Genomic DNA, 27334 nt, shown 5'->3' on the forward strand with positions numbered 1-27334 from the left:
GTCCGTGTCCATGAAATGGGAATTAAGGAATGGAACCCGGCTCTCGGTAAGAATTAGTCACCCTGGGCCGAGGGTGGAGCCCGGGGGTGAGCGCTTGCCTAGTATGTGCAAGGCCCTGGGTTCCGGCCTCAGCACCAAAAAAAAAAAAAAAAGAATTAGTCACCCTTTCTACAAAAACACTGAGCCAGAAAGTTGGCTGTCCACCGTGTGCGTGCCTTGGGCTGCTGTCACCATTTCTGCTCTCCTTGCTTCAGTCTCCATCCTGCCGGCCCTGCTGCTCAGACACCAGGACCTGGACGCCTGAGATCCAACCCAGGGGAGGTGAGGGACATTACACAGTAGGGGCTCCTGGCAGCTAGGGAGCGAAGGTGCAAAGGAAGCCTGGCCAGTTAGCTCTTGGGGACCCTCGCCTTCTTCTGGGTGCTGGGGCCCCACCCACATCAAGGTGGGTAGAGAACTCCTCTTCAAGGTGAGGCAGCCTGCACTTTTGTTACTCGAATGAAATACCAGAGTAAGGCTGGTGACAAAGAGGTTAGTGGCATGCACGCTCGCATGCACGCACATACACACACACGCATGGTGCTGAGTTTCAAAGGCTGACCAGGGCCTTTGTGGAGGGAGAAGCCAGCCGGCCAGACCAGAAGCCAGAGTCAGGGGTGGGGCAGGCTTTCCACCTCGTCCTAGGCCCCACCTCTTAAAAGTCCCACTGCCTCTTAGCAACCTCCGGGGGACTTAGCAAGACACTGTCTCCAAATAAAATTTTTTGTTGTTGTTCCAGGGATTGCACTCAGGACCTTTTGCTTGTGAGGCAGGCGGAGGCACCAATGAGTAAATCCCTGGCCCTAAAAAATTTTTTTTAAAGGGCTGGGATATAGCTCAGTGAGAAGGCCCTGGGTTCAGTTCCCAGTAAAATAAACAAACAGGTCTTTACAATGTAATTAAAACTTCTCAAGAAAAAACCATCCTGGGCTAGAGTTGATCCCAGACCTAAGACAAATGTCCTTATAAGAGACAGAAGATTCTGGGCAGGGGACAAATCTATGTGAGACAGAAGCAGAGATGGGGGGATGCGGCCACAAGCCAAGGAAACTTGAGCAACCAGAAGCTGGCAGAAGCAAGAGAGTCCTCTCCTGGGGCCTTGGCAGGTCCCCAGCCCAGCTATAATATTTTCTTTTCTTTCTCTTTTGTTAGGACTGAGTATCAAACTCAAAGGGATTCTACCATTCAGCTATATTCCCAGCCCCTTATTTTATTTTTCACTTTGAGGCAGGATCTTGCCATGTTGCCCAGGCAGGACTTAAACTTTCTTTTCTTTTCTTTTTTTTTTTTGGTAAGGAGGATCGAACTCGGGTCCTTGTGCTTGTGCAGCAGGCGACGAAACCACTGAGCTAAATCCCTGGCCCAGGATTTAAACTTTCTAATCCTCCTGCCTCAGTCTCTCAAAGTACAGAGATTACAAATGTGTGCCACTTAACCCTGGTTTTTTCTTTTCTTTTTAGGTATTAGAGATGGAACCCAGGGCCTCACACATGCTAGGCAAATGCCCTACCACTGAACTGTACCCGCAGCCATTATTATTTTATTTTAAGATAGGTTCTTGCTAAGTTGTCCAGGCTGACCCCAAAGTTACAATCCTCCTGCCTCTGCCTCCCAGTAGCTGGGATTACAGGCATGTGCCACCATAACCCACAACTAAGACTTTTAGCTTTTTTTGGTGTTGATTTTCTTTGGCAGTTCTCGGGGTGAAACCCAGGACCTCATGTATGGGAAGTAAGTGTTCTACCACTGAGCTACATCCCCAGCCCTACAGACACCTTAGTTTTGGACTTCTGGGCTCCAGGACTCTGAGATTCAATTTCAGTTATTTTTTTGTTTTTCTTTTTTCTTTTTCTTTCTTTCTTTTTTTTTTTTTTTGAGACAAAGTCTCATTAGGTAGCCAAGCTAGCGTCATCTTCGGCTACTCCTGCCTCAGCCTCCTGTGTACCTGGGATTATGGATGTGCACCACTGTGCCTACCAGCAGTTCCTGTTGTGTTCAGCTGCCCAGCCATCATCATTTGCTATAGCAGCCATGGGACCTCCCCCACCCCTAGGTGGGAAGGAATGGAATGATGGGTGTGTACCCACCCGAGTTCTCTGCACCCACTGCACACTCCTCCTCACCCAGGAATGCCCCCGATGCTCAGCAGAGCTCCTATTTCTCTGCCCAGATGTAGCCACCACACCTGGCAGCATCTGCATCCAAGCTGGAGCCTTGCTGGGCTCCAAAGGACACCACATCTGGCATCAGCCAACAGCTAGCCAGTCTCTCAGTGAGTGAATGAATCCGTGAATGGATGGATGGAGTTTGCCTACGATGAATCTGCTGTGGCTTCCCTTAGTCACCTGCAGGCCTTTGACATCCCTGACCGCTCGGTGTCCTCTCAGAACCTAGTCCCTGGTCTCCACCCCGACTGCCTGCTCGTGGTACATGACAGAAAGCAGAAAGATTGAGCTGGGGGAGGTGGCGCGTGCTTGTGATTCCAGGGCTCAGGAGGCTGAGGCAGGAGGATCTGCCGTGAGTTCAAGGCTGGCCTGGGCTACACAGTTGAAATGAGAAGGAACAAAGGACAAAGCAGAGACTGATAGTCTCAAAGCTGGACAGAGACTGACGGTCTTAGGGCTAATGGTCTAAGACTTGGCTCTCCTGCTAGACCCACGAAGGTCACTCTGCTGGGAAGATGGACTGCTGAGCCACAGCTGCCCACCTCCCTATGTCTTAGAGAGAAACTGTAAAAGCAACACCTCCCTACCCTGTGCAAAGTTCTGTTTCTGTGAAATTCTGCTTGTTCCCCTGCCCTGGCTAAAGAATAGATAAATATGAAAACAAACTTAGAAACGGGGCTCAGATTGGAAGAGGACTTCCGCTGGGCCCTCGCTGGTGATAAACCTGCTTTCCCTTCTGTCCTCTGAGTGCTCTCTTCCTTGGTCTGCTGCTCTCTGAGGGTCACTTCACAGTGGGTTCAAGGCCACTGTGGGCTACATAGCAAGACCCTTTCTCAAAACACAAAACAAAACAAAACCAGAATGAGAAAGAAAGGAGAAAGAGAGAAAGAGAGAAAGAAAGAAAGAAAGAAAGAAAGAAAGAAAGAAAGAAAGAAAGAAAGAAAGAAAGAAAGAAAGAAGAAAGAAAGAGGCCAGGGATTTAGCTCAGTGGTTTTGCCGCCTGCTCTGCAAGCGCAAGGACCCGAGTTCAATCCCTGGCACCAAAAAAAAAAAAGAAAGAAAGAAAGAGGGGGAGAGCAGGCTTGGAATGTAGCTCAGTGGTGTGTAGACCTGGGTTCCACCCCCAGCATGAAAAAGACAAAGGAGGATGATTGACTGTCCCCACATATGCCCCACTATTGTCACCTGCCATGAGGTTACACAATCCAAGGGATCCTTACCAGTTTTGCCATCCTGCTTGGACTCCCAGCCTCCAGAACGGTGAGTCAGGTAGGCTCCTTTCTTACTAACGCATCTGCATCTGTGCCGAGGGTAGATTGTGACAGGAACGCAGAAGGGACTGACGCTCATGGCCCAGTGCAGCCTCACCCAGGGCTGTAACTGTTCCCATTCCTTCACGGTGCTGGGATGGATGCTGGGATGGAACCCAGGCCCCCACTGTGCTCCTCTTGCCGATGATGGGGTGGTGGCTCAGAGCTGCTTGTCATGCACAGCTTGTGGCAGTATCGATTGGTGCAACCCCCTGGAGACACCAGTTGGTGCGTGGCGGTGCGGCTGGCCCTCTGCACCCAGGGCTCTGCATCCCCAGCTACAAACAAGTGCAGATGGAAGATACAACTCGCGTCTGTGCCCAACATGCAGAGTTTTCTTGTTATGAGTCTCTAAATAAACACAGCATGACAACTATGTCCGAGGTATTCATGTGGTATGGGGATGACTTAATGTCTTCGAGAGGACACTGGGCAGCGGCTCTGTGGCAGAGCACTTGGCTAGCACATGCAGATCCCAGGGTTCCACCCCTGGCACTGCAAAAAATAAAATAACCTGGGCCGGGGATTTAGCTCAGTGGTTTTGCTGCCTGCTGCTCAAGCTCAAGGACCAGAATTCGATCCCCAGTACCAAAAATAAAAAAATAAAAAAATAAAATAAAATAACCTGGTGTGGAAGTGCACGCCTGGCATCCCAGCACTCTGGGAGGCTGAGGCAGGAGGATCACAAGTACCAGCCCAGCCTGGGGAATTTAGCAACTTAGTAAGACCCTACCTCAAAATAAAAAATGAAAAATGAGCTGGAAGCTGGGTGTGGTGGCCCACACATGTCATCTGAGCACTCTGGGGGCTGAGGAGGTTTTCTGTGGCTTTGAGGCCAGTTTGGACTAAATAAATAGTGAGACCCTGTCTCAAAAACAAAAATGAAACAAACAAATAAAACAACAAGAAGGGCCCAAGATGGTAGAGTTGGGGGCTACTACTGAGGTATGACTCAGAGGGGCCATAAGGGAGCCCCCAGCAAATGGGAGTGTTGGGCTCCTGCTGAGGGTCACACTAGACAAGAACCCTGCCCTCGTGTTCCAGAATATTCTGTAATGTATATCCTAATGGGAGAGCTACATCTGAGACACATACACTGATAAATGACCAAAGCTTTTCCATTTGGCAATGACTGCCATGAAGAAAATAGGCTGAGAGATTGGGGGGGGGGTCTGATTTAGTCAGATCAAGGAGAATATCCCTGAGGAGGTGATGATGCAATGTAGTAAAAGTAGAAGACAGAATGTTCTAGAATGTTCTGGACCTTTCCAGAACACTGTGGAAAGGTCCAGAATATTCCAGGTGGACATAATGTGGAAGGCCTTAGCCCAATGCCAGAGGGGGCTCTAGGGACAGAGATGAGGCCGCATTAGCTCTGGAAAATGGGCCAGGCAGAGTGAGAAAGGAGAGTGTTGACAAAGATGTATTGCAAGCAGCCTCCTCAGTGTGTGGGACGCAGCTGTGACCGAGACGCCTAGAGTGTCGCATCTGGCAGAGGGACCATTTATTAAACTAATCATCACACAAGCAAGGAAGCAACCACTTAATTGTCAACATGATAAACGCTTCAGTTGGGGCATTGTGACTTAGAGGGGCCTGGGCTGAGCTGGGAGGTGACAGAGGTACAGCAGAGCAGAAGCAAGGGCCAGGAGGGACACACAAGAAACAGCCACCAGGAAGGGGTCTTGTGGGGACTCTGAAGAAGGACCCCAGCAGGGACACAGGCAGCCTCGGGAGGGGGTTTAGCCCAACAGCCTTCCGGAAGCAACAGTCCATTCCAGTCTTCCCATTCGAGCATTTCCAGTGTCCCTTGCATGTTTGTTGGACACCAGGGCTGTCTCACTCCCTCCCCTGCACAGTGGTTCCCACCCCCAGCCAGATCACTGTCCTTGTCACCAGGAAACTAGGATGGCCTGTTCCCATGGCAACCCTCTGCTACCAGACACATGGGTGCGCCTGCTGGTTGCTATGACGCCAGCCAGCCACCCACCACCACCAGGTCTGCGTGGGATGCGGGCAGAAGATAAAGAAGTGGGCAGAGCCCAGGGGACAGAGGCCCCGGATGTCCTGCCGGGAGATGCCTCCAGGGTCTACATTTGTGGATGCTGAGATCATTGGCAGAGCCAGCCCCGCATCTGCAGTGTGCCCAGGATGGTATGTGGAGGAGACAGGCCAGGAAGTCATAAAGGAATCCCTGAGCCAGGTATGGTGGTGTGCACCAGTCATCCCAGCACTCGGGAGGCTGAGGCAGGAGGATCTCTACAAGTGCGAGGCCAGCCTGGGGTAGATAACAAGACCCTGTCTCAAAACAAAAGAATTAATGCTCTAGACACATGGTACAAAACAAACAAGTAAAGAGCACCCATGCAAGGGTGCTTATTCTTAAAGGAGGGGCCAGAGGTTCAAGAAAAGCCAATCAGTTATGGTTTTTTTCAGTTCCAAGAAATGCAGCATACGGGCTGAGGACTTAGCTCAGTGGTTCCGCTGCCTGCTTGCCTGTAAGCCCAAGGTCCCGAGTTCGATCGCCAGTACCAAAAAGAAGAAATGCAGCATAATTTTTTATCTAAGCCAAAAATTGAGAGGCAAGGTGGATTTCAGGCACCGCTTGCTCCAGGACTTCCAACAATGGCCTTAGACATTGTTTTTCTCCCTCTCTGTGTCAGGCACTGTCATCGTGACCACAAGCAGCCCTCAGCAGCTCCAGATCTACAGCCTCCCTGCTCAGCAACTTTAGTTAACAGGACACATCCCTCCATCAATCCCAGCTGTGTCCGGGGTGTCCAAGGGTGATCAGCCTGAGGCAGCAGACTTCTCTTAGGAAAGAGGAAGGGGGGAAAGCTCTTCAGAAAGCAAGCAGGAACCGGACACAGTGATGCACACATGGAATCCTAGCTACTTAGGAGGCTGAGGCAGGAGGATTTCGGGTTTGAGCCCAGCCTAGGATCTAGTGAGATGCTGTCTCAGAATAAAAATAAAAAGGCCTGGGGATGTGGCAGAGTGTGAAGCCCTGGATTCCATCCCCAGCATCACAGAAAGATAGATAGATAGATAGATAGATAGATAGATAGATAGATAGATAGAAAGAAGTAGAGAGGCCAACTTTGAAACAAATCCTTATGAGCCAATTATGAATGTGGCAAGAACAGAGAAAATGGACAGAGGTCTGGGCACCCAAGAGAGGCTGTGTCATTATGGGAGACTGGTCTTCCACTGAAGCAGACCCCTTCAGGGATGACCTTGGCAGAGACATGCAAGTGCAAAGGCCCTGGGGCTGGAAGGAGCTGGGCAGGCTTGGAGGATTCAGGGACAGTGGCATGTGGCTGGGTCACAGTGATAGCCTCCCCCCCATCGAAGTAGTTAGAGTTGGCCATGGGGGTGGATTGTGGGGCCCTCGAAGGTGCATTTGGATGTTTGGGCTCCTCTCGGCAACCGCAAACCCCAGGAGACAGCAATGTCCAGGATGGGATTTGCCTCATACCCGATGTAACTGATGAGGGCAGGAGGAGAAGCAGGGAGCCTGGAGAGGAGGTGTGGGGACCTCAGTGGTCACCGTGGAAAGGAAGGGGCCAGTCGGCTGGAGCTGTCTGAGGCAAAGGACAGGCTTTGTGGATGGCATTGATGAGTGATGATCAATAAGAATCAAGATGGGAGGGGCCGGGGATTTAGCTCAGCGGTTCCGCCGCCTGCCTCGCAAGTGCAAGGACCCAAGTTCGATCCCTGGTACCAAAAAAAAAGAATCAAGATGGGGCTCAGGTGTCCAGAGCCACAGGTGTGCAGGCGAAGGGCAGGGCAGGCCTCTGGAGACTCCTAAGGGGGTTTGGAGGGAGGGGCTCGGTGGTCCCAGCTTGCATGGCCGGTGACAGTGGCTGTGGGGACAGGGAGGTGAGAGGAGCCCATGGGACTGGGCAGCCTTTCGGTCGGTCCCATTGGAGTCCTCCAGGACACAGGCGGGGGGGGGACAGGGCAGAGCATCGCTCCCAGCATCGCCAGACCAGAGACCACAGCATCACCCCTCATCCGGCCTGTCTCACCCCGTCACCAGCCAAACCTCCACACCTCTGAAATCAGCTCCTTTAAGCACACACCTGTCATCCCAACACTCTGGGAGCCTGAGACAGGAGGATCACAAGTGCCAGCCCAGCCAGGAAGGGGGGATGCACACCATTTTTCAGGGACACGCCCTCCCTGGACATGTGACTGGGCCAGGTGACAGGGGGCTGTCCTTGCAGGACCTGGCCGGTCTGGGCTCCTGCCAGCAGGGACTACCAGGGGCTTCCACGGCGACATGGTGGCCAGGAGTCACAGCCACGGCCAGGCCGCTCCCCGGGGCAGACAGGGTATGGAACACAAGAGGCACAGGCAGGATGCTCTTTATGTACACGCTTTATTCCTCCCCAACCCGCCCCCTCCGCCCACCGGGGAGTCCCCAGGGTCCCTGCTCCTGGAAGGGGGGTCTCGGGGAAAAAGAGGGAAACTGCAGAGGAAGTGGCTCCCTGTGCCTCAGCCCCCAGAGAGGGGATAGAGAAGGAAAAAGGAAGGCAACACGAAACGGGGGTTCAGAAACTCCGAAAGCCACAAGATCGAAGACAAAAAGCAGCATGGCCCCAAGGAAGTGGGACAGGAGGACCCCAGGCTTGGCCCCCTGGGACTGAGGAGTGCAAGACAGGGCAGTGAGGAACAAGGAGAGCTGGGGTGGAGGGGCACGAGGACGCCCCCACCTTGGACTTGAGGCACAGGACAGGGAGGCCCCAGGGGTGTCCATTTGGCCATGGGGCTACAGCTTGGTCAGGTCCAGCTTGAGCTTGTAGGGTGGGGGGCTGTCCTCGAAGGCATACGACGGGGGCGGGTACAGGGGCCAGTCTGGCTCCACCACAAAGCCCTTGTGCTGCTCCAGGGTCAGCGGCTGTGGGGGTGGGGGTGCTCAGGCCCCAGCCCAGACAGGGCTCCCTCACTGTGTCTGAAGCCCCCTCCCGTGTCCCCACTGGTCCCACCTACCTGGAACTTGAGGTGCTGGGCCGGCGCTGTCACCAGCGTGGAGCAGCTCAGCCACAGCATGACCAGCACGGACAGGAAGAGGCAGCAGGCCAGGATCCAGCGGGGCAGCCCCGAGCGCCTGCTGGCCCAGGCTCAGCTCAGCAACTGCCTGCCAGGAGCAGGAGCCATGGGGAGCCCAGCCTGCCTGCCCCCAGGGCCTGCCACCCACCGGGACATGCAGCTGAGGAAGTCATTGTCCTGCTGCTCCTCGGATTCCACCTTGGCCTGGCTGCTGGTCTTCACTCGGATCTTGGCCTTGTGTACCTTGTCCAAGAGCCCTATGGGGTCTGAGAGAGGGGATGTGGCTCAGCAGCCTGCAGGGGTCTGCCATGGGGCCTCAGGAAGCACGGGGCTACCACAGATCGGGGAAAGGAGCCCAGGACCTGGGGCGGTGGGCCTCGAGGTTCAGAATGGAGACTAGGGATGGAACATGGAGCCCTGGAGGATGAAGAGGTGAACCCTGGGAGTTCAACAGACCATGGAGTCCTGGGAGACAGACCAAGGGACACTGCGGGAGGGACAGGGAGCACCAGGAGGTGAGCCACAGAACACTGAGAGAGGTCTGGACTGAGGAACCCTGAAGGTAGACCATGTAACCCAGGACATGGACTGTGGAACGCTGGAAGATGGTCCATGGGCTCTTAGGAGATGCGACGTTGGACCCAGCAGTTGAGGAGGGAGAGCCCCACCCTATGGGGACCACAGGCCAGGAGGACTCTGGTGACAGTGGGCTGGACCTTACCCACATGGACCTCCAGGGCCTCGGGATGTAATCCCCTCCAGGTCACCTCCACTCGCTGCAGGTGGCTGCCCTGGAAGCCCAGGCTCTCCACCGAAGGCTGGGTCTGGACCGGAGCAGATAGCACAGCAGAGCTGTTAGAGGTGCCCTGAGCCCTGGCAGGCAGGGTCTCCTGTCCAGCTGGCATCGAGCTCCACTACAGGCAGGCAGGGAGGATGCTCATGGGTTATGGGCTGTGACATCAGGGACATTCTCTCCTCTCATGGGCCCCTCTGTTGGCCTACACCCCATCCTCCAGCTCCCAAAGGAGGAAGATGACCTAGGCCGAGCCAGCAGAATCACAGTAATTGGCTGAGGGATGGCCTAGAACCCAGCCAGGGCCACGCCCAGCTTAGTGAAAACTGGCTGTGCAGCCTACATCTGTGATTCCAGCACTGAGGGAGGCTGAGGCAGGAGAACTGCAAGTTCAAGCCTGGCCTGGGCAACTCAGGGACTTAAATAGAGCCTGTCTCAAAACAAAAAATAAAAAGTGTTGTGAATGTAGCTCAGTGCTAAAGGCCTGGGTTCCAACCCCCGTATCACTACAAATAAATAACCACTCTAGAATCCCAAAGAGGTTGTAATCTGGAGCCCCCGACGCCCACCCTGTTGCCAGGAGGGAAGAGCACGCCCAGAAATGAAGCTACCAGAGAGGAAAGCTGGGTTGAAGGGCAGAAGGAGACACTGAGCTCCTGAGTCCAGCTGAACCTGAAGCTTGTGCAACACGATTTTGCATCCTCCCTTCTCACCCTGGCCACCCATCTGCCACCGGGGTGGCCCTTGCCAGCCTTCTCACCTGGAAAACCACCACCTTCCCATTGTCAGTCTGCAAGTAGTATGTCCAGGTAGAGGAGACGAAGCCCTGGGCCGAGTTGACCAGGTCATTGCAGAGGGCAGAAAATAAGTCCAGGAGGGACACCGCCCCGTCGGGAGCTTCCAGGACCTTTCTCTGGGGAGGGGAGGGCCAAGGGACAGACATGGTGACAGAGTAGAGTGCTGTGAATGGAGGGGCACTGAGGGATTCACTGTGTTTGGATCTGGCTGAGCGATTTGGTTCAGACCCAGAGCATGTGGCTTGCTGTGTGCCCCTGGGAAAACTCATTGCCTCTCTGGGCCCTAAAACAGGAGTAGATGATTCTCTCCCCTCATGGGGTAGCTGTAAGATTTTGATGATATCTCCCCAGCTGCTGGTGCAGCATAGGTTCCAAATGACCAGCGGCCACGAGTCCCACAAGGCCCTCCTCACCACCCCGTTCGAACGGGAAGAGGTGGCGCGGTACCAGGACTGCGCTGCTCTAAGGGCAGAAGCCTGGAGTGAAGCGGGGAAAGGCCCTTCTGGGGAGCCCCAGGCATGGGTCTCTGGTTGTGCTGCATGACTTCCTGTACCTCAGTTTCCTCCAAATGCAGCTGAGCAATGCCCACTTCTGCCCCAGGCCCTGCGTGCTTGGGAGGGTGCTCTGCCTTGAACCTCCAGCTCTACCCCCCTCAGATGACAGTGGCCACCTCCGAGTCACAAGGAAACTGCTCAGCCCAGCGCCTGGCAGCCTGGTGCAGTGAAGATGACCGAGGAGAGAAGCAGCCACAAGCCCTGGTGGCCTCAAACTTCTCTGCCACAGCCCCAACTGCAGGACCTGACACGTGGGAGGGACAGCACGCCTGACGTCTTCAGGTGGCAGGAGGGATGTGGGACGGGCTAGGGTCAGGCCTGGGACCACGATGAGTGTTTGATACCCGAACAGTACTTGTGTTCACTGCCATTTACCCTGCAAAGGGTGGGAGGTGTGGTGACAGGTAGTAGGTCCCACGTCACAGAAGTGACCACGAGGGCAGGAGAGGTGACAGGCAGGGCTGGGGGAGGTCTGGGGGGATGGCCCAGGACTCAGCGCAGGGCGCCCACCTTCTGGAGCTGGGACTCAGGCTTGGGCTGGGGGGCCTGGATCCAGCAACCCTCGCGGCAGGCTTGCTGCTCCGTGTCCTTCACGTAGGCTTCCACGCATGCTGTGGGGACGACAGGGGCGGTAACTGGGGGTGGCCCTCCCTCGTCACCGCTCCCCGCCCCGGCGCACCTGGGCCCCCCCGACCCTCACCTGCTTCGCATTCGGTCTGGGTGGCGTTGGGCTTGGAGCTTCTGGCCACGAAGCGGCAGATGGCGAACAGCCGGCAGCCGCGCTCGCAAGCGCTGATCAGGACGGCCCTGTCGTAGGGGGACTCTGAGGGGACCTCGGGCCCTGCCTGGGGGGGACACGGGGCTCAGCGGGGGTAGGGGCGGAAGGCGGTGAGGACCGGAAGCATAGGGGACAGAGGAGGGCAGAGGGAGGAGGGGCGATTTGGTCCTTCAATCTAGGGAGGTTGGAGGAAGCTAAGAATATCAGAGGCTCTTAGCTCTAAGGAGGAAGGAGAGGGAACGACTTTGGGAATCCATCGGAATGGAGTCTTAGGGCTCCAGGGAGGAGGCGCTTGGGAGAGATTCTCAGGCCTGGAGGGGGGGATCGGCCTCTGGAACAGGTTTGGGTGGGCTAATGGCTTGGGGGGCTGGCAGCTGTGCAGGGAAGAGGACGCACAGGAGCAGGAAGGCGGGGCCTGGGCATCCAGAGGTTCTTGCGCAGCAGAGTTGGGGGGAGGCCGGAGGTGACATCGGGAGCCTCAGCCCCAGCCCCAGCCCCTCCCTGCTTTGAAGGACCCCCACGTCGGGCAGGCTGTGGATCCCCAAACCCTCCCACCCTCGGGAGGGTCATCCCTGCCACCCCCGCCCTGGTTTCGCGGTCACCGCGTCCCGCATCCCCGCCCCTCCCCCACCAGGATTCCCGAGCTGCGCGCGTCACCTGCGAGGGCCGCGGGCCGGGGTCCCGCTCGCGACAGCGCTGCTGACAGCTCTGGGTGTCCCCGACCTGGGGGGCGAAGGGGTCGTGGGCCGGCGGCGCGGGCGCGGCGGGCGGGGATCCCACCAGCAGCAGCAGCAGCAGCAGCGGCGGCGGCGACATCAGCGCGGCCGCAGCCATGGCCGGCGGTGCGGGACGCGGGCTGCGGGCTGCGGGGCCGGCGCTGACGTCACCGAGCGAGGCAGTCTGGGAAGGGGGGGCGGGGATGGGGCTGCGGCACCGGGGTGGGCGGGCAGGTGCATCCGGGCCCCCAGCCGGGGCCAGCTCTGAGGTCTCAGGCACCTCCCTGGTCCCCAGGGGCCGGGCATCAATGGAGCGCTAGGAGCCAAACGAACAAGATGTACGCTGCGCCCACGGTTCGAGGGTGTCGGGAGGGCCAGGCATCGGGGACGGGGAACAGGGGGGTCCCAGCGAGGGAGGCGCCAGGCCCCAGGCAGGAGCCGAGGCAGGAGCAGGAGGAGGAATGGGCCCAGAGGCTGACACCCAGACGGAGCGTGTAGGTGAAGAGTTCAGGGCCCCTGGGTCCCTCGGGCCTGGCACTTTCCCCTTGGTACCCAGGCCAGGCGGGCAGCAACCTGTGCGCTGTCCCCTCCTCCTGGAAACCTGAGCCCCTCAAGCCCCCTCCACGAGCTGCCTTCCTCTGGCTCAGGCCGGATGCTGGAGCCTGGGGGAACCAGGCCCTTGTCCCCCACTCCCTCGCTGCCCGGGCCTTTATGGGCAGGACGCAGAGGTGCCCTGGGGCTGTTAAAGTTCCTAATTCTCGTGGGAAAACCCGGGCCAACAGGCACACGTCTGGCTTCCCTCAGTACCGCTCCCACGGTGACACTAACTTCAAGACCTCGCATTAGGAGCCCCCGGCTCCCTCTCCTTCAGGCATGGACGTGGGGACGCCCCTAAACCCCGGTCTTCTACACAGATGTCCCAGGCCCGCTGCAGGGCCCGGCGCAGGTGCCAGCAGAGGCCGCGTGGCCCCTTGACGCCCCGCCCCCGCAGACGGGCGACAGCCTCGCGGGGTCGGCCGGTCGGAGGGCGCCGCAGGTTCCGGCCGGGGAGGAGGGGGCGGTGCCCCTTCCCCGCCGGCTGCTCGCTTTCATCTCGCGGCCCGGCGGCCCCCACGTGGCTTAATCAGGCGCGGCTGTGCCTGGCGGACCCGAACATCTGGATCCCGGCGCGCCCCTCCCCCGCCCCGCCCCGCCCCGCCCCGCCCGGCCAGGGCCTCCCGAAGCCAGGACCCCGGGACCCGGCCGGCCCAGCCCTGGGAGCCTCCCTGCAAGTTGTGACCCACCTTGTCCCCATGTCACACGTAGGAAAACCAGGCTCCCCGACTCTGGGCAGAGCAGGATTCAAGCCCACACATGCCAACTCTTGAGTCCCCAGCGCCTAACCTTTCACAGTGGCTGTCGTTCATGGATTGCAAACAAACATTTCTTGCAACCAAGGTAGGGGACGAGCACTGGTAGCATCGCTCTATTTCCAAATAAAGCAATCGGGGCCCAGCTTTGGCCGAGGGGATCGGGCCAGGTGACCGGCGACAGGAGGACAGAGAGACCTGCAAAGGCAGGAGAAGTATCGCTGAGGGCGTGGGGACAAGGAGAGACACCCATTCCCCTTTGCAGGACGGGAAACTGAGGCTGGGGGGTTAGACCACTGGCCCAGGGCGCCCGACAGGCGGGGAGACTGATGGTGGCTCCCCTTTTCCGCAGTCAGCGGAAGAGCCCTCGACCCGGCCCCCAGGTGAGCCCGCGCCCGCCGTCCCCGGGGAGCGGGTCCAGGTGAGGGGCGGGCGGCCGGCGAGCGGCCGGGTCGGGTTTCAGGAAATCCGCCGACATTCCTCCGGGGCTTAAGAGGGAAAGTTGACTCGGCACCGCCCCTCTCCCCCCACTTCCTACCCCCCGGGGCGCCCGGCGGGGGCGGGCGCGCGGGGGGCGCTGCGGCCGCCGGCGTGAATCAGCGGCGGGCCGGGAGGTCAGAGCGGGTGTCAGACAAGCGCCCTTTGTCCCTGGCCGCCCTCCCCACGACCCTGATGACCCCCGTCCCCAAGCTGGGTCCAGGCTGGGGAGGAGGCCAGGCATGGTGGCGCCTGCGGCTTGCTGACACCCTTGGGTAGGGAGGAGTAAAGAGGGTGCAGCTGTCCCCCCAGACTCTGAGTTTCTTTGGGGTGCAGAGGGGCAGGGAACCCAGGCATCCTCTTTGGAGTGCACACCAGCCCAGAACAAGACTCAGTGCAACTCTCAGATGTCCCAGGGCCACCTCCAGCGCCTGCCATCTAAGCACCCTGACCTTGAGACCAGGGCATCATGCGGCTCCCTGGGCCCAGGCTCTGGGGTGCAGATTTTAAGCCTGGGCACAGGCCCACACCAGCCGGCTGGACCTCACCCGCCTGACTCCTAAGGCAAAGGCTTCCACACCCAAGCTGCTCCTTCCAAATTGGGGAGCTCTCAGCCAAACTGGCTTGGGGTTCCCAAGGGACCCGGGGGTGCTGTTCCCCCTGAACCACCTGTGCCTCCTCAGTGGCCCGGCATCATCTGGGGGCTGGGGCTGCAGGGCCCCCAACCTCTAGCCCATGGGTGGACTGTGGGTTATGGAAGAGCCCTTCCCCTGGCCCACCGGGTCTGGGAGGCACCCCCCCCATTCCCTCAGTACATTCCCAGCCGTCTTCAAGGGCTTGGTCAATATTTACCTGGAGTTCCTCTCCTGGAAGCCATAGCTGGGCTGGGGAAGAAGGGGTTAATGGAGTTCCCAGGCACCAAGGGCAGGGAAGGGTACCCTGGAGGTCAATTCATTTTCCCTAAAGTCAAAGGGTTGGGACAAAGGTCACCCACAGGGCAGAGGTCATGCTCACGGGTGGGAGGGGGGCAGGACTGGGAAATGGTCCATACCTTTCTCTGGAGGAGGACCAGAGAAGGGGTTCTACCACCTTGGGTCACACAGCAAATCAGGGGGTGTGGGCCACTCTGGGACCCCAGGCTTCCTGGGACTGTTTTCTTGCTACTTGGACTAAGAATTCTCCAATGCCTTCTCATTGTGCAAATATTTATTGAGCTCTTCTTTGGTGCTCACTGGACCCATCGTGGGGCCCTGACTAAGGACTTTCAGGGTGCCCAAGATCCAAAGAAAGGAAGGCTCAGGACAGGGAAAGCAGTGGTTTTCGGAAGTAGGCTACAAAGACAATAAAGGAAAGACGGGGTGGAGTGTGCTGGAGAGGGTGAGGCCTCTCAGAGGACTGGGGAGTCCCAAAGAGAAGTTGGAAGGGTTGGGGAGCAGCACCCCAGCCCCAGGAAGAGCCACGGGGAAAGGGCCTGTGGTGGTGAGTCCCGAGGGTTCGGGGAGCTGGGCTGCAACAAAGGGGAGAGAGGATGACGGAGAAGGTGGCAGGGCGGAGAAGCTGGGGTTGGCTGCTTTTAAAAGTTCCCTCTGCTTGCCGCTCAGACAAAGGCCGCAGGGTTAGGGGCGAAGGCCCACCACAGGCTGGGCCGCAGCATCCCAGAGGGAAGCCAAGGGGCCTGGCCCGAGATGAGGTGGGGAGAGGGGTCGGAATCTCAGAACGGGATGCGTTTTGGAATCAGAGCCAACAGGATTTGCTGATGGATTGGACGTGTGGGAAGAGCGCAGGAGAGTCGTCACGCACGCTTCCAGGTCTCCAGCCTGAGCACCTGGCTGGCTGGGGGAGGAGCAGGGCCGGGAGGGGGAAATGAAGGCTTTTGCTCCAGAAGCCCGAAGTTCCCCCAGGAGGGGCCAGACCCCCTGGGGCGCATGTGCAAGGCAAGGGCTGTGGGGGAGGGGCGGAGGACCCTCCATTCAGCCCAGCCCTGCGGCCTCCACTCAGCCGTGGCACCGCCTGGCAGGTAGGACCATGACAGCACTTCACAGAGGGGACAAACGGGCCTGGGCCACCTCTGCTCCTGGAGAGAATTCGGTGCTGTGCCAAGAGCTTCGATGTGGAGACTTCTGTCGCACTCCATGTTCTCACGGAAAGCTTTAGGTTCCCGGCCCTGCGCAGAGACACTGAGCAAGAGGCCCGGGTGGCCCCGGCAGAGGCAGGGCCGGCTTTGGTTTCGCCTCCCTCTCCTTCCCATCCAGGGTCCAGATGGGGTGCCCTGCGCCGCCAGGTCCCATTCATAGGTCTTTGACATTCTGGAGCCTGGGCTGGGGATCCAAGAAGGGGCCGCCTGGAAGAGACAAAGGTGGGGGAGCCCTAAGCCCTCCTGAGACTCGACCCCCTCGCTGGCTGGGGACAGGGAGGGAGGGTCCAGGCCTGTCAGGGAAGGGACAGTTAAAGCCCATGCGTTTCCGAGGCTTGCGGGGGGAGGGGGCCGGGACCCCCGGGAACTCGCATTTCAGACACCCTCTCCGGTGGCCTTGGAGACCAAGAACCCGTTCTCCTGCGCCCCCGTATTGGGTGGGGACGAAGAGGGGGATGAGACGCCCGGCCGGGAGGGGTCCCGAAACCGAGCAGTGGCCAAAAATAATAACAAGGAGAAAGATCTTTGCGCAAAAGAAGGGAGACAAACTATGCGTCGCTCCGGGCGGGCGCGTTACCTGGAGCGGGCGGACGGGCGGGCGGTGCCCGCCGGAGCGATTACTCACCGCGTGGCGCACCCCACCCGCGGGCCGCTGAGTGGATTTTTCCGTAGCGGGGAGACAGAATGCGTCCGGGGAGCAGTCCTCGCCACTTTCCTCTTGGGAATCCCTGATACCCCCAGTGCGCCTGGCCCCAGTTCCCACCGGGCCCACAGTCCCTGTGTGTCCACGCGGGAGCTGCATCCCGGGCTCCGAGATTCCGCCGAGCCACTCCGACCCACTCCGTGCGAGGGGGACAGCGAGCCAAGGCTCCGTGCTTTCCTGTCTTTCTCCTTTCCTCCCGCAAAGCCTCGGGCCGGGGAGGCTGCGCGCAGGGATGAAGTGGAAGGGAGGGCCAGGCCGGTGGGACCCGGGCGCCAGGAGGACCGGACCGAGGCTGGGGGCGACTTCCCGGCCCCGGGGGAGGAAGAGGGGCTGGGGGGCGAGGCTCGGGGACCGCTCCGTGGGAGGCGGGGCCGAGCGGTGTGGGGGCCCTGACGCGAGACTGGAGGGAGGGTCGGGAGAAGCAGGGCCGGGGGGCCCGAAGGGAAGCGGGGCTAGGCGAAGGGTGCGGAGCAATGGGCAGAAGGACGGAGAAGGGACTGGGGGCGCCGGCTCCCCCATTGGGGTTGGGGAGCCTGGAGCTAGAGGGGTTGGGGAGGGAGGTCCCGGCCGTGGGGAAGGAGCGGGGGCCCCGGGCGCGGGACGGGCACGCAGCTCACGGTGGGGCGGAGGCGGGCCGGGCGGGGCGCATGGTGCCCGGGGGCGGGCAAGCGGGCGGGCGGATGGCGGGGAGGCCGGTGCGGGGCCCGCTGCCCCCCCCCCCGGGGCCGGGCCGGGCCGGGCCGGGCCGGGGGCGGGGCCGGGCGGGGCCAGCGCGCATTAGCGCCTTGTCAATTCGGCTGCTCAGACTTGCTGTGGCCTCCGCGTCCGCGCCCAGCGACGTGCGGGCGTCCCGGCCCGCGCCCTTCGCGCCCCGCCGCCGCCTCCCGTGCGCCCCCAGCAGCGCCGGCCCGATGCTCGCCGGACGCCCGCGCCCCAGCGCCCAATCCGCGCGGCGGACGCCACCGCTGCCCCTGCTACTGCTCTGCGTCCTCGGGGCGCCGCGAGCCGAATCGGGAGCTCGTGAGTAACCCGCGCCCCGCTCCCTATCCCGCCGCGGCCCAGGGCGGGCCACAGAGGGTACCGGGGGGAGGGGGCGCGGGCGCCACCTGGACGGCCCGGGAACAAAGGAAGGCGCCCCCGGCGCGGCCCTCGGGGCGCCCTCACCTGCGGGGCGCGCGGCGCTGGGTCTCTGGCCGGAGAGTCTGACTTCCGCGCCAAGGCCTCCTCACCTGGGCCGCCTGAGCCGGGGCACCCGGCCAGGCCTCGGGGGTGGGGGCGGAAGCCTGGAACCCTCCGCGCTCCCTGGGGCGCCGCGGGCGCACGGAGCGGCGGCGACTGCGGGGCACCGCTCCTGGGCGGGCGGGCGGGGGGCGCACGCGGTGGCTCGCTGCTTGCGGGCGCGAGCGGCCCCCCGGGCGAGGGATGAACCCCGCGGGGAGGGAAGGAGGAAGGGAGGGGGCCGCTCTGGCCGACTGGCGCGCAGCCCAGGGTCCCCGGGGACGCGCCTCTCCGCGGGCCGGCGCCGCCGCCCTCCCTCCACCGACCCCGCACTCGGGCATCCGCGAAGTCCCCGCCACCGGCGGCGCTCAGAGCTGTCTTCATCCAGGCTGCACAGGCTTCGAGCCTCCAGCGAGAGGAACCTTTGTGAGCGGGTGGGTGGAAGCGAGAGGGAGCGGGAGCCCGTGATCGGGAGCCCGGGCACCGCGGTCCAGGCTTTGGGGCAGGCCCCCTGGGAGCCCGCAGGCCCGGGCCCTCCCTCCCTGCGGGGCACTCCTGTCCTCAGGCATTCGGGTCCCCCACCCAATGCACACCCCCCCGGGATACGGCCTCCACGTCCAGACCCACTCTGGGACACACCCAGAGACACACAGAGCCTCACCCTGGCTGGTGTCCCGTCACCCTCCTCTCAGACGCACACACACTGCGTCCCAGATGCACGTTCGCACACCATCGCGGCCCGCGCACACATTCCATCCCGACACACACACATTCGTGGTCATACTCTCATTCCATGAGGAGCCCACAGAGGGGCACTCAGGCAGGCACAGTGGCTGGGGAGGCTCGCAGTGACCCTGTGTACCCGGCCAGGCAGGACACACTCTGGGGTGTTACTCCGGAAAGGGCAGGGCTGGGGCACCCCAGGGGCCCAAGCTTGCCCCAAGGCGCCTGCACAGGTGAGAGACTGCCCAGGGCCTCCTGGGGTCCCTGATGGCTCTGCCAGGCGGTGGGTGGCCAGGAGCTTTGTTTCCTAGCCCCAGAGCAACAGACGGAAGTGGGGGGCAGGGTGGTGGTGTGCATGTGTTTTTTCCTTTAAGGGAGAAGAAATTAAATAAAAGATCCTCACACCTCGGCAATATGTTTCTACTTACGGTGTGTCTTAGCACCTGACCGGCGAGCCGGTGGGTCATAAAGTTTCGGCAGGTACCTGCAGGACTCGAGGTGGGGACCCTGGTGGGGACCCTGGGATGGAGGCCACCCTCCCGCTCAGCTTTCAGAGAATCTCACACTTTTCCCTTTTAAAACACATGGTGTTCTTTTTTAATAACAGCAGCGGCTCCAGATTGGGAAAGGGAAAAGAAAAAAACTTGTAAAGGCCCAGCTCCGCAGGAAAGGAGGGGGAGCTGGCCGCAAAGGGGGGCAGAGCCCAGCCGAGGGATTTGCTCGGGGGCGTCTTCAAGGAGCCCCTCAAGACCCGGCCAAGCCCCCATCCCAGATCAGTGGCTTGTCCCCCGCTGCTTGTCTCCTGCCTGGTTTGGGATGTGTGCGTCCCAGTCCCCAATGTCTGGTCCATTGTTCACCAGGGCCTCGGAGTTCGAAGCCAGTGGGGGACCCGAGCTGGGCAGGACAGTGGTCCTGGGGGTCCCCAGGTGCTGTAGGCTGCGGGCCGACCCTCTAGCAGGCACCATGTGCTCTTCCTCCCGTTCTGGGGAAGAGAAAACCGAGAACTCAGACTGGAAAGCCAGGCGCTCTCCCTAAAGTGGCACCCATGTCCCCAGAGAAGAAAGCACCCCCTGACCTTCCTGCTAGGCAGAGAGGGACTGGGGACTGGCCTGTCCAGCCCGCCCGGGCTTGGCCCCCTATCCCAGGCCCTGGACAGCAGCTGCAGCTGCTGCAGACTGGCGAGCCAGGCGGGTGTGGCAGAAGGGCAGTGCCCCCCAGCCAGGACCCCCCAGAGAGCCCCTTCGGGCCAGATTGAGGGGGGCAGGAGGGGCGTGACCCACCCGGGAGGGCTGAGAGTGGCCCTAGGGTCGGGGCTGGCCGTGCCTCCCACCCTGCTGGGGGGCCCAGGCAGGAAGCGGTGGGTGGGCCGTGGCAGAGATGCTGGCACACCCGAGTTCATGCCGGAGGAATTCCGAATTAGCTGTCGGCTGGCTGCCTGGGACCTCCGGGGCGGCCCCCTGGCCCCCCGCCCCCCGCCCTGGCTGCCCTGCCTCCTCGGCGCTGGCCTGCACCACCGGCTTCTTCACACGGATGCCGAGACCTCCGGCAAGCCCTGGGCCAAGCCCCAAACGTAACTGCGATCCCAGCCACACTCGAGCCAAGTTTGCCCCGGAAAATTGTCAGGGCCGGCCCAGGTCAGAGCCCTTCCCACCTCGGCCATCTGGGGCAGTGAGGGGCAGTACCCAGTGGCTGCTGGATCCCTGTCCCTGCCCCTGTAGGCCCTTCTCAGAGCTGCCTGGGGAATTCTTTTAAATGCAGATCTAACCAGGACCTTCCCTGCTGCGAACTGGAAAAACTACTCCCTCTTCCATGCAGGTTGGGGTCCCTGCTGAGCCCCCAAACCTCATTTCCTACACGCCTGCCCCAGAACCTTTACACTTATAGCTCCTGCTACCTGGACTGTCTCCCTAGATATTTTCATAGCTACATCTCTTACTTATTCGGGTGTCAGCTCAAATGTCACCTCCCAGCCTAGCTGAGCTGCTTCCCTTTGGCCAATGCTTAATTTGGTCCCTTTTCTCTATTTCTTTTTCCTTTCTGTGTCCTTTGAAGGACTTCTCTATGTCTTGGTCATCATGGTAATCTGTGAATAAATGAGTGAATGATTTTCACAACCTCTTCTGGTGAAGGGAGAAGCTCCTCCTCAGAGGCACAGAGAAAGAAAGCTGCTACATCAGGCTTCCTCAGCCAGCTGGGGGATTCGAACCCGGGTCGGCCAGATTTAAATGTTGCAGGGAGTGGCCTCTGACAGTAGCCCCTCAAACAGCCCCTGTTGCTGCTACCAGGATGCTCACTTCCCAAATGGCAAAACAGACGCAGTGACATCAGAGGCCTGAGAATGCACGTTTCCCTCCACCCTGGGCCTCAGTTTCCCCCTGGGTAAAACAGACCCCTCTTAGGTCCTAATCTCCCTGATAGCTGGCAGAAGAGGAGGCCCTGGCATTCCTGGGACTCCTGTGCCCAGCACCAACTCACATAAGTCCCCCTTAGAAAGTCCCTTTCCAGTGACTGCCACGGTGGCCCCAACAAAGGACAGAGAGCTCCTTCTTTCCACGTTAAATGTTAGGAAAACAGGGTCGAGGAAACAAAGGACATGAACTCCCTTTGCGTGGGAGTGGGGGGCTACAGCTTGTCACAGCCACCTCTGGGCCCAGGGCTGTGCAGGACAGAATATTAGGGACCAGCAAATCTGGGCTTCAGTCGTTGAGAAGCAGGGGAGGAAAACCTGAACTTTGAAAGGTTTGGCTTTTTCTTCCACAGGATGGGCAGGATTTGGGGAGGAAAGGCAGGCAGCCTTAATTGTCTGTCCAGCAGGCCAGGGCTCTTCCCCCGTAGAAGCACCACTGTGTGAGGCTCTGGAATAGCAACGGAAGAACCACAAGTGTTTGCTTCTGGTGGTCCAGAGGAGTGACCTCTGGAGGCCCTGGGCGTGGTGGGGGCTCAGAGAGGCCCCGCCCCAGGCATGACAGGCTGTCTTCTTTGACCCAGACACGGCCGTGATCAGCCCCCAGGACCCCACACTCCTCATCGGGTCCTCTCTGCAAGCCACGTGCTCCGTGCACGGGGACCCACCCGGTGCCACCGCCGAGGGTCTCTACTGGACCCTCAATGGGCGCCGCCTGCCCTCTGAGCACTCCCGTATGCTGAATGCCTCCACCCTAGCCCTGGTCTTGGCCAACCTCAACGGGTCCAGGCAGCAGTCCGGGGACAACCTCGTGTGCCATGCCCGCGACGGCAGCATCCTGGCTGGCTCCTGCCTCTATGTCGGCTGTAAGTGGCCCCAGGACCCCCAGAGGTCCATGCAGGCAGCAGCATCCACCTGGACAGAGAGGGCCGGGTATCACGGGCACTGGGACCTGGGGCTGAGCTGGGGGCAAGTTCCAGGGTAGGGGTCTCTTGGGGGGCAATGAGCGGGGGAGACCCCGCCCATCCTCAACAGGACAGCCCGGGAGCTGGGGGTGGCTTGGGAAAACTCTGCCTAGCAATCATGAGGCTGATGGTTCCATCCCTGCATGCATGGGGGCCCCTGCAGTGTGGCCAGGCCAGCAGCCATCTACATCTTTGGGGATGGGGTGTGGGGGGGTTCAGACTGCCCTATTCACCCTCCTCTGCCCTCCTTCCCCTAGTGCCGCCCGAGAAGCCCTTCAACATCAGCTGCTGGTCCAAGAACATGAAGGACCTCACGTGCCGCTGGACGCCGGGGGCCCACGGGGAGACCTTCCTGCATACTAACTACTCTCTCAAGTACAAGCTCAGGTCAGTGCTGTCCCCTCCACCCCCCAGCTTGGCTGTGTGACCTTGGGCCAACGCCGGCCTTCTTGGAGCCCCTGTGTTCCTGTCTGCATCCTCAGGCCACCACGGCGAGGCCTGTGGACCAGGAGGGACCTTCCCATGTCTGTCCTGGGCCCCTCTGCCCCACAGGTGGTATGGGCAGGACAACACATGTGAGGAGTACCACACTGTGGGGCCACACTCCTGCCACATCCCCAAGGACCTGGCCCTCTTCACGCCCTATGAGATCTGGGTGGAGGCCACCAACCGCCTGGGCTCGGCCCGCTCTGATGTGCTCACGCTGGACATCCTGGACGTGGGTGAGCCCCAGCCTGCTGCCCCCTAAGGCCGCTCTGCTAGACTTCCCTGAGGTCCCCCAGCTGCGGCTCGGACTCCACCTCTGTCCCTGCTGTGGGGGACATCTGGGCACCCACCCCCCAATCCCAAGGCCCAAAACAGCCCGGATAGCCCCACTCCGCAAACACCTGGTCTGGTGCCTCCCCCGCCACAGCCCAGGTGTGCACCAGGGGGCCCAGGGAAACGAGAGGGGGCGCCCAGGTCGGGAGGCGCCCCAGGAAGCCGAGGCCTGGAGCTGGGGGGTGAGGGTGGGAGGCAGGAAGTGGATGCTCTATGAGCAGAATCGGGCCTAATCTAATTAGGGTGTTTCTCAGCCCCAAGCAGGCCTGTGCCTTAACCCTTTCAGCCCCTCAGCAATGCCTGTGGGGAGAGCCCAGCCCTCCCAAGGCCCACAGGAGGATCCCCAGCAGCCTCTGGCTTGGACCCCGAGGCCAGGCCGCTCCCCTAGTGTTGCATCCCGAGGCTGCAGTGCAAAAGTTCTGAGCCTCTGTTGCATGGCCGAGCCGAGAAGCCGGCACTCGGCAGGCTTTGGTACACTGAAGGAAGAGGTGAGGGCTTCCCAGGGGCTGGTGGCCTGACAGCCCTGTATGAAAACAGTATTGTTAGCCGAGCAGGGTTCACTTTCGTTTGTTTCTGCAGAGCTGGGCCTGACCCCCAGGCCTTGCACTCGCTAGACAAGTGCTGCCCCCAGACCGCAGCTTCCGCTTTCTCCAGCCCAGGGGAGATAGGATTATATTTCTCCCATCACAGATAATATGGGTGATAACAGCTAACGTTAATTGAGTGCTGCTAGACGCTGAGTGTTTCTGGAATATTATATCATGGAATCCACCAGGCTGAGCTCAGGGAGGAGGGGGAAACGGAGGCAGGGCCACCTCAGCCACGTGACCTGGACTCCGCTGCTGGGGGATCTGAACCCAAACAATCCCAGAGTGTCATCCGCTCCCAAGACGAAGGTCCCAGGTGACCAGGCTCTGGTCCGCCCCACAGTGACCACGGACCCCCCACCCGATGTCCACGTGAGCCGCGTCGGAGGCCTGGAGGACCAGCTGAGTGTGCGCTGGGTTTCGCCACCGGCTCTCAAGGATTTCCTCTTCCAAGCCAAGTACCAAATCCGCTACCGCGTGGAGGACAGCGTGGACTGGAAGGTGCCAGCCCCACCCCTCGGACTACGCCCTCCGTCTCCCCCGCCCCTCCACCTGACCACGCCCGCTGCCTGGCCCCGCCCTCACTGTCCAGGTGGTGGATGACGTCAGCAACCAGACCTCCTGCCGCCTGGCTGGCCTGAAGCCCGGCACTGTCTACTTCGTACAAGTGCGTTGCAACCCCTTTGGTATCTACGGGTCCAAGAAAGCTGGAATCTGGAGTGAGTGGAGCCACCCTACTGCCGCCTCCACACCCCGCAGTGGTGAGCACCCTAACAGGCCTGGGGTGGGGGGTCCGCCACCCAGCTTCAACCAGCCTGAGTCTGCCTCCTTGTTTCTCCAAGAGAGCAGAAGTCTCAAACAGGTGACCTCCAGGGTCTAGTGCGACCCCGGATGGATTCTGACTGTCTTGAGAGGAAAAAAGTTTGACCTACTTGCAGAGATTCAAAAACTGGAAGTGCCTGGCATGGTGGCACACGCCTGTCAGCCCAGCACTTGGGAAGCTGAGGCAGGAGGATCACTGAGAATTCAAGGCCAGTCTGAGCTACATAGTGAGACCCTGTTTCAAAAAACAAAAAAAAACAACAAAAACCCCAAAAAACAAAAAAGTGGGCTGGGCATTTAGCTCAGTGGTTCCGCCGCCTGCCTCGAGCAAGGACCCAAGTTCGATCCCCGGTACCAAAACAAAAACAGAAAGTTTGTACACAAACATCTTAGATTTCCCCGAAAAATAAGTTCTTCAGGAAATGGGACAAAACAGCCCTCGTCGCTGTATGGCCCCAGTGGTGGCCCCCCCATGGGACCCTCCCTCACCATTGGCCCCACTGCCACCTGGGCCACCCATCCCCTGCACCCATCTTCGGCCCGAGAGCAGGTGAGGACAGCCTCTAAGGCTGCTGGGCTTCAGTGACCCCTTCTGACCGAGGTGGGGCATGGGCGGAATTAGGGGACTGGGTTGGACTTGGCTGTGCTCTGGGGTTTCTCTAAATCCCTGCATTCGCTATGCTCTCTCTTGTGAAATGGGATGCAGTCTGTTACTTGGAATGCGTGGCGTCAGTTTCCCCATCTGCCAAGTGGGCACGAGGGTCACACCTGGCTCCGGTGGTTGTGAGAGTTAGGCAGGGCTCCCCAGCCTCTCTCATGACTTCACCCCGAGGGAGGCCCGCTTTTCCCAGGCAGTGGCCCTGAGGTCCCAGTTCACTGACAGTCCAGGCCCACGCTGGCAGGAAGTGGGGAAACTGAGGCCCGAAAGAGTCCCAGAGCCAGGAAAGGGCAGAATCAGGCTCCAGCCAGCTCCCCAGCCCCCATCGGGGCCCCTGCAGGTTCTGGGGTGGGCGGGAGCAAGCGGCGGGAGGGGCCTGAGCCTTGGCCCCCGCTCGTGCCCAGCACCTGCGATTCTTGCGCGGGAGCCAGGACGCGGCGCGGCCGCTGGGGAGGCTGGGGAGGCCTACGGGGGCGGTGAGGGCCGGGGCCGTGCCAGGGCCTGTCAGCGGGTCCCCAGCTTTATTTATGACGTGAGGCCGATGTCCTTATCCGCCGGCCTGCTTGGGGCTGGCTGCGGCCGGCGCTGGGGAGACAGGCGGCCGCCCACCTGGCCGCGGCCACTCCCGGCCCTGGCTCCGGCTCCCGCGCATCCCGGGGACCGCCCTGCGGGACGCCTCGCGCGCCGCCTCCCTCCCTCTCTGCCACTCCTCCCCTGGGTCGCACTTCCTCCTTCCTTCCTTTCTTCTTTCCTTCCTTTTCCAGCGCTGTGGATGGAACTCGGGACCTCACGCACTTTCTTTCCTGCTCTTTGTTCCTGTGGCCCCGGGGCCTCTGTCCCCGCCTCACCCCACCCTGCCCGTCCTCACGGTGCCGTCCCCCTGCCCTGCCCGTCAGCCTTGGCGGCTGTGTCGCCTGGATTTGCCCCTTTTTCTTTTCGGCCGCCTGTCTGTCCTGTCCCTCAGGAGCGGCCCCCCCTCACCTGGCTCAGGCCTCGGGAATCGGGTTCCTGGAGGCGCTGTGGGGAGGAGCCCGTTCCTCCCGCTCCTCCCCAGGGCGTAGCTGGGCCGAGCGCAGACAGACGCGGTCCCGGGACGCAGGCGGCGGCGTGGGTCCTAGGGGCGCGGGTCCCTCCGCGCCTGTCCGGCCGCGCCCCCTGCCGGCCGCACCCGACACTGCGCTCCGCCCTTAGAGCGCCCGGGCCCGGGCGGCGGGGCTTGCGAGCCGCGGGGAGGAGAGCCGAGCTCGGGCCCGGTGCGGCGCGAGCTCAAGCAGTTCCTGGGCTGGCTCAAGAAACACGCGTATTGCTCCAACCTCAGCTTCCGCCTCTATGACCAGTGGCGGGCCTGGATGCAGAAGTCGCACAAGACTCGAAACCAGGTAGGGGGGCCGGGCCCGCGGGTGTGGGGACACGCGGGGGACAGAGGGGACGCAGACCTGCAGCCCCACGACACTGCTGCCTTCTTTCCAAGCACAGGACGAGGGGATCCTGCCCTCGGGCAGACGGGGTGCGGCGAGAGGTAAGGGGGGCCCGGGTGGGAGGGTAATGGCAGGAAGGGACCTTCTGGTGGCTGCAGACTGCCTCTGGATCCGCAGTATTTGCTCAGCATCTACTGTGTGCCCAGCGCGCAGCTCGTAGCCTAGTTAGGAGCCTCCAGCTCCATAATCTCGTCCTCTTTGCAAGTCTAAGGACCTGCTGCATGCTGGCCCTGGGTCCAGGGCTTTACCTGCAGGGGACCCAGGAATGACGCAAAAGTCTCCCTTCTCAAAAGGGGAAACCAAGGCCCAGAGAGGGGGGCAGTGTTCACACCAAGGCTACACAGCTGTAAGCAGCAAAGGACAGTACCCCAACGCCGACCTCTCCCAGGCTTGCTGCTCAGCCTGGGTTCCCTTGTGCCCACAGGTCCTGCCAGATAAGCTGTAGTGATGGGGCCACCCTCCCTGCCATGGGGAGACCCAGAGACCAAGCCGAACTGTACCCTCAGCTCAGGGCATCCAAGCACCATCTGCAGATGGGCAGGAGCTCTGAGCTCCAGTGGCCGCCACAGCCCCACCCCTGGGTGCACCCCAGTGCACGTGGGTGGGCTGAGCTGTCCAGAGCCCATGCCGGGGCTTGGGGTGAAGGGCCATTGCTCACGCAGCCTGGGCCTCTCAAGAATCTTTTTAAATAAATGAGCTATTTAGGTGCTCTGATTGTGGAGGTGTCTGGAGCCCGGGGTGGGGCTGTAGGGTTTGGGGGACATGGGGAGCATCAAGTGATGCTTTGGGA

General features: G+C 60.7%; 3 protein-coding genes across 6 annotated transcripts; 1 reads left to right on the forward strand and 2 right to left on the reverse strand.

The window, feature by feature from the left end:
- Positions 1 to 7881: 7881 nt before the first annotated feature.
- Positions 7882 to 12353, reverse strand: Tmem59l (transmembrane protein 59 like). The gene is made up of 8 exons (XM_004873383.3): positions 12149 to 12353; positions 11414 to 11558; positions 11224 to 11324; positions 10123 to 10275; positions 9291 to 9393; positions 8718 to 8835; positions 8510 to 8627; positions 7882 to 8417 (listed from the first exon to the last, which is right to left on the reverse strand). The coding sequence occupies exons 1-8, from the start codon at positions 12323 to 12325 to the stop codon at positions 8289 to 8291; spliced, it is 1044 nt and encodes a 347-aa protein (XP_004873440.2). The 5' UTR covers positions 12326 to 12353; the 3' UTR covers positions 7882 to 8288.
- A 2868-nt stretch (positions 12354 to 15221) lies between these two features.
- On the reverse strand, positions 15222 to 17733 carry LOC110347285 (uncharacterized). The gene is made up of 2 exons (XM_021251134.2): positions 16793 to 17733; positions 15222 to 16374 (listed from the first exon to the last, which is right to left on the reverse strand). Exons 1-2 carry the CDS (start codon positions 17387 to 17389, stop codon positions 15826 to 15828), a joined length of 1146 nt encoding a protein of 381 aa, XP_021106793.2. The 5' UTR covers positions 17390 to 17733; the 3' UTR covers positions 15222 to 15825.
- Positions 17734 to 17756: 23 nt separating this feature from the next.
- Crlf1 (cytokine receptor like factor 1) lies at positions 17757 to 27253 on the forward strand. Of its 4 annotated transcripts, none has more exons than XR_015447605.1 (9): positions 17757 to 17890; positions 21800 to 22081; positions 22438 to 22567; positions 22733 to 22902; positions 23930 to 24087; positions 24179 to 24347; positions 25831 to 26445; positions 26543 to 26585; positions 26969 to 27253. XR_015447605.1 is itself a non-coding variant. In XM_021251138.2 (9 exons), the coding sequence occupies exons 1-9, from the start codon at positions 17782 to 17784 to the stop codon at positions 26987 to 26989; spliced, it is 1275 nt and encodes a 424-aa protein (XP_021106797.1). In that variant the 5' UTR covers positions 17757 to 17781; the 3' UTR covers positions 26990 to 27253. The 4 variants fall into 4 exon arrangements, 2 of the variants coding, with proteins under 2 accessions (XP_021106797.1, XP_004873439.1); XM_021251138.2 differs by having other exon boundaries at positions 26258 to 26445; positions 26538 to 26585; XM_004873382.3 differs by having other exon boundaries at positions 26258 to 26445.
- Positions 27254 to 27334: the final 81 nt, after the last annotated feature.

This window comes from Heterocephalus glaber, unplaced genomic scaffold (genome assembly GCF_053883595.1).
Source record: "Heterocephalus glaber isolate CG9 unplaced genomic scaffold, H.glaber_assembly_v1.0 deba00001761, whole genome shotgun sequence".
NCBI lineage: Eukaryota > Metazoa > Chordata > Mammalia > Rodentia > Bathyergidae > Heterocephalus > Heterocephalus glaber.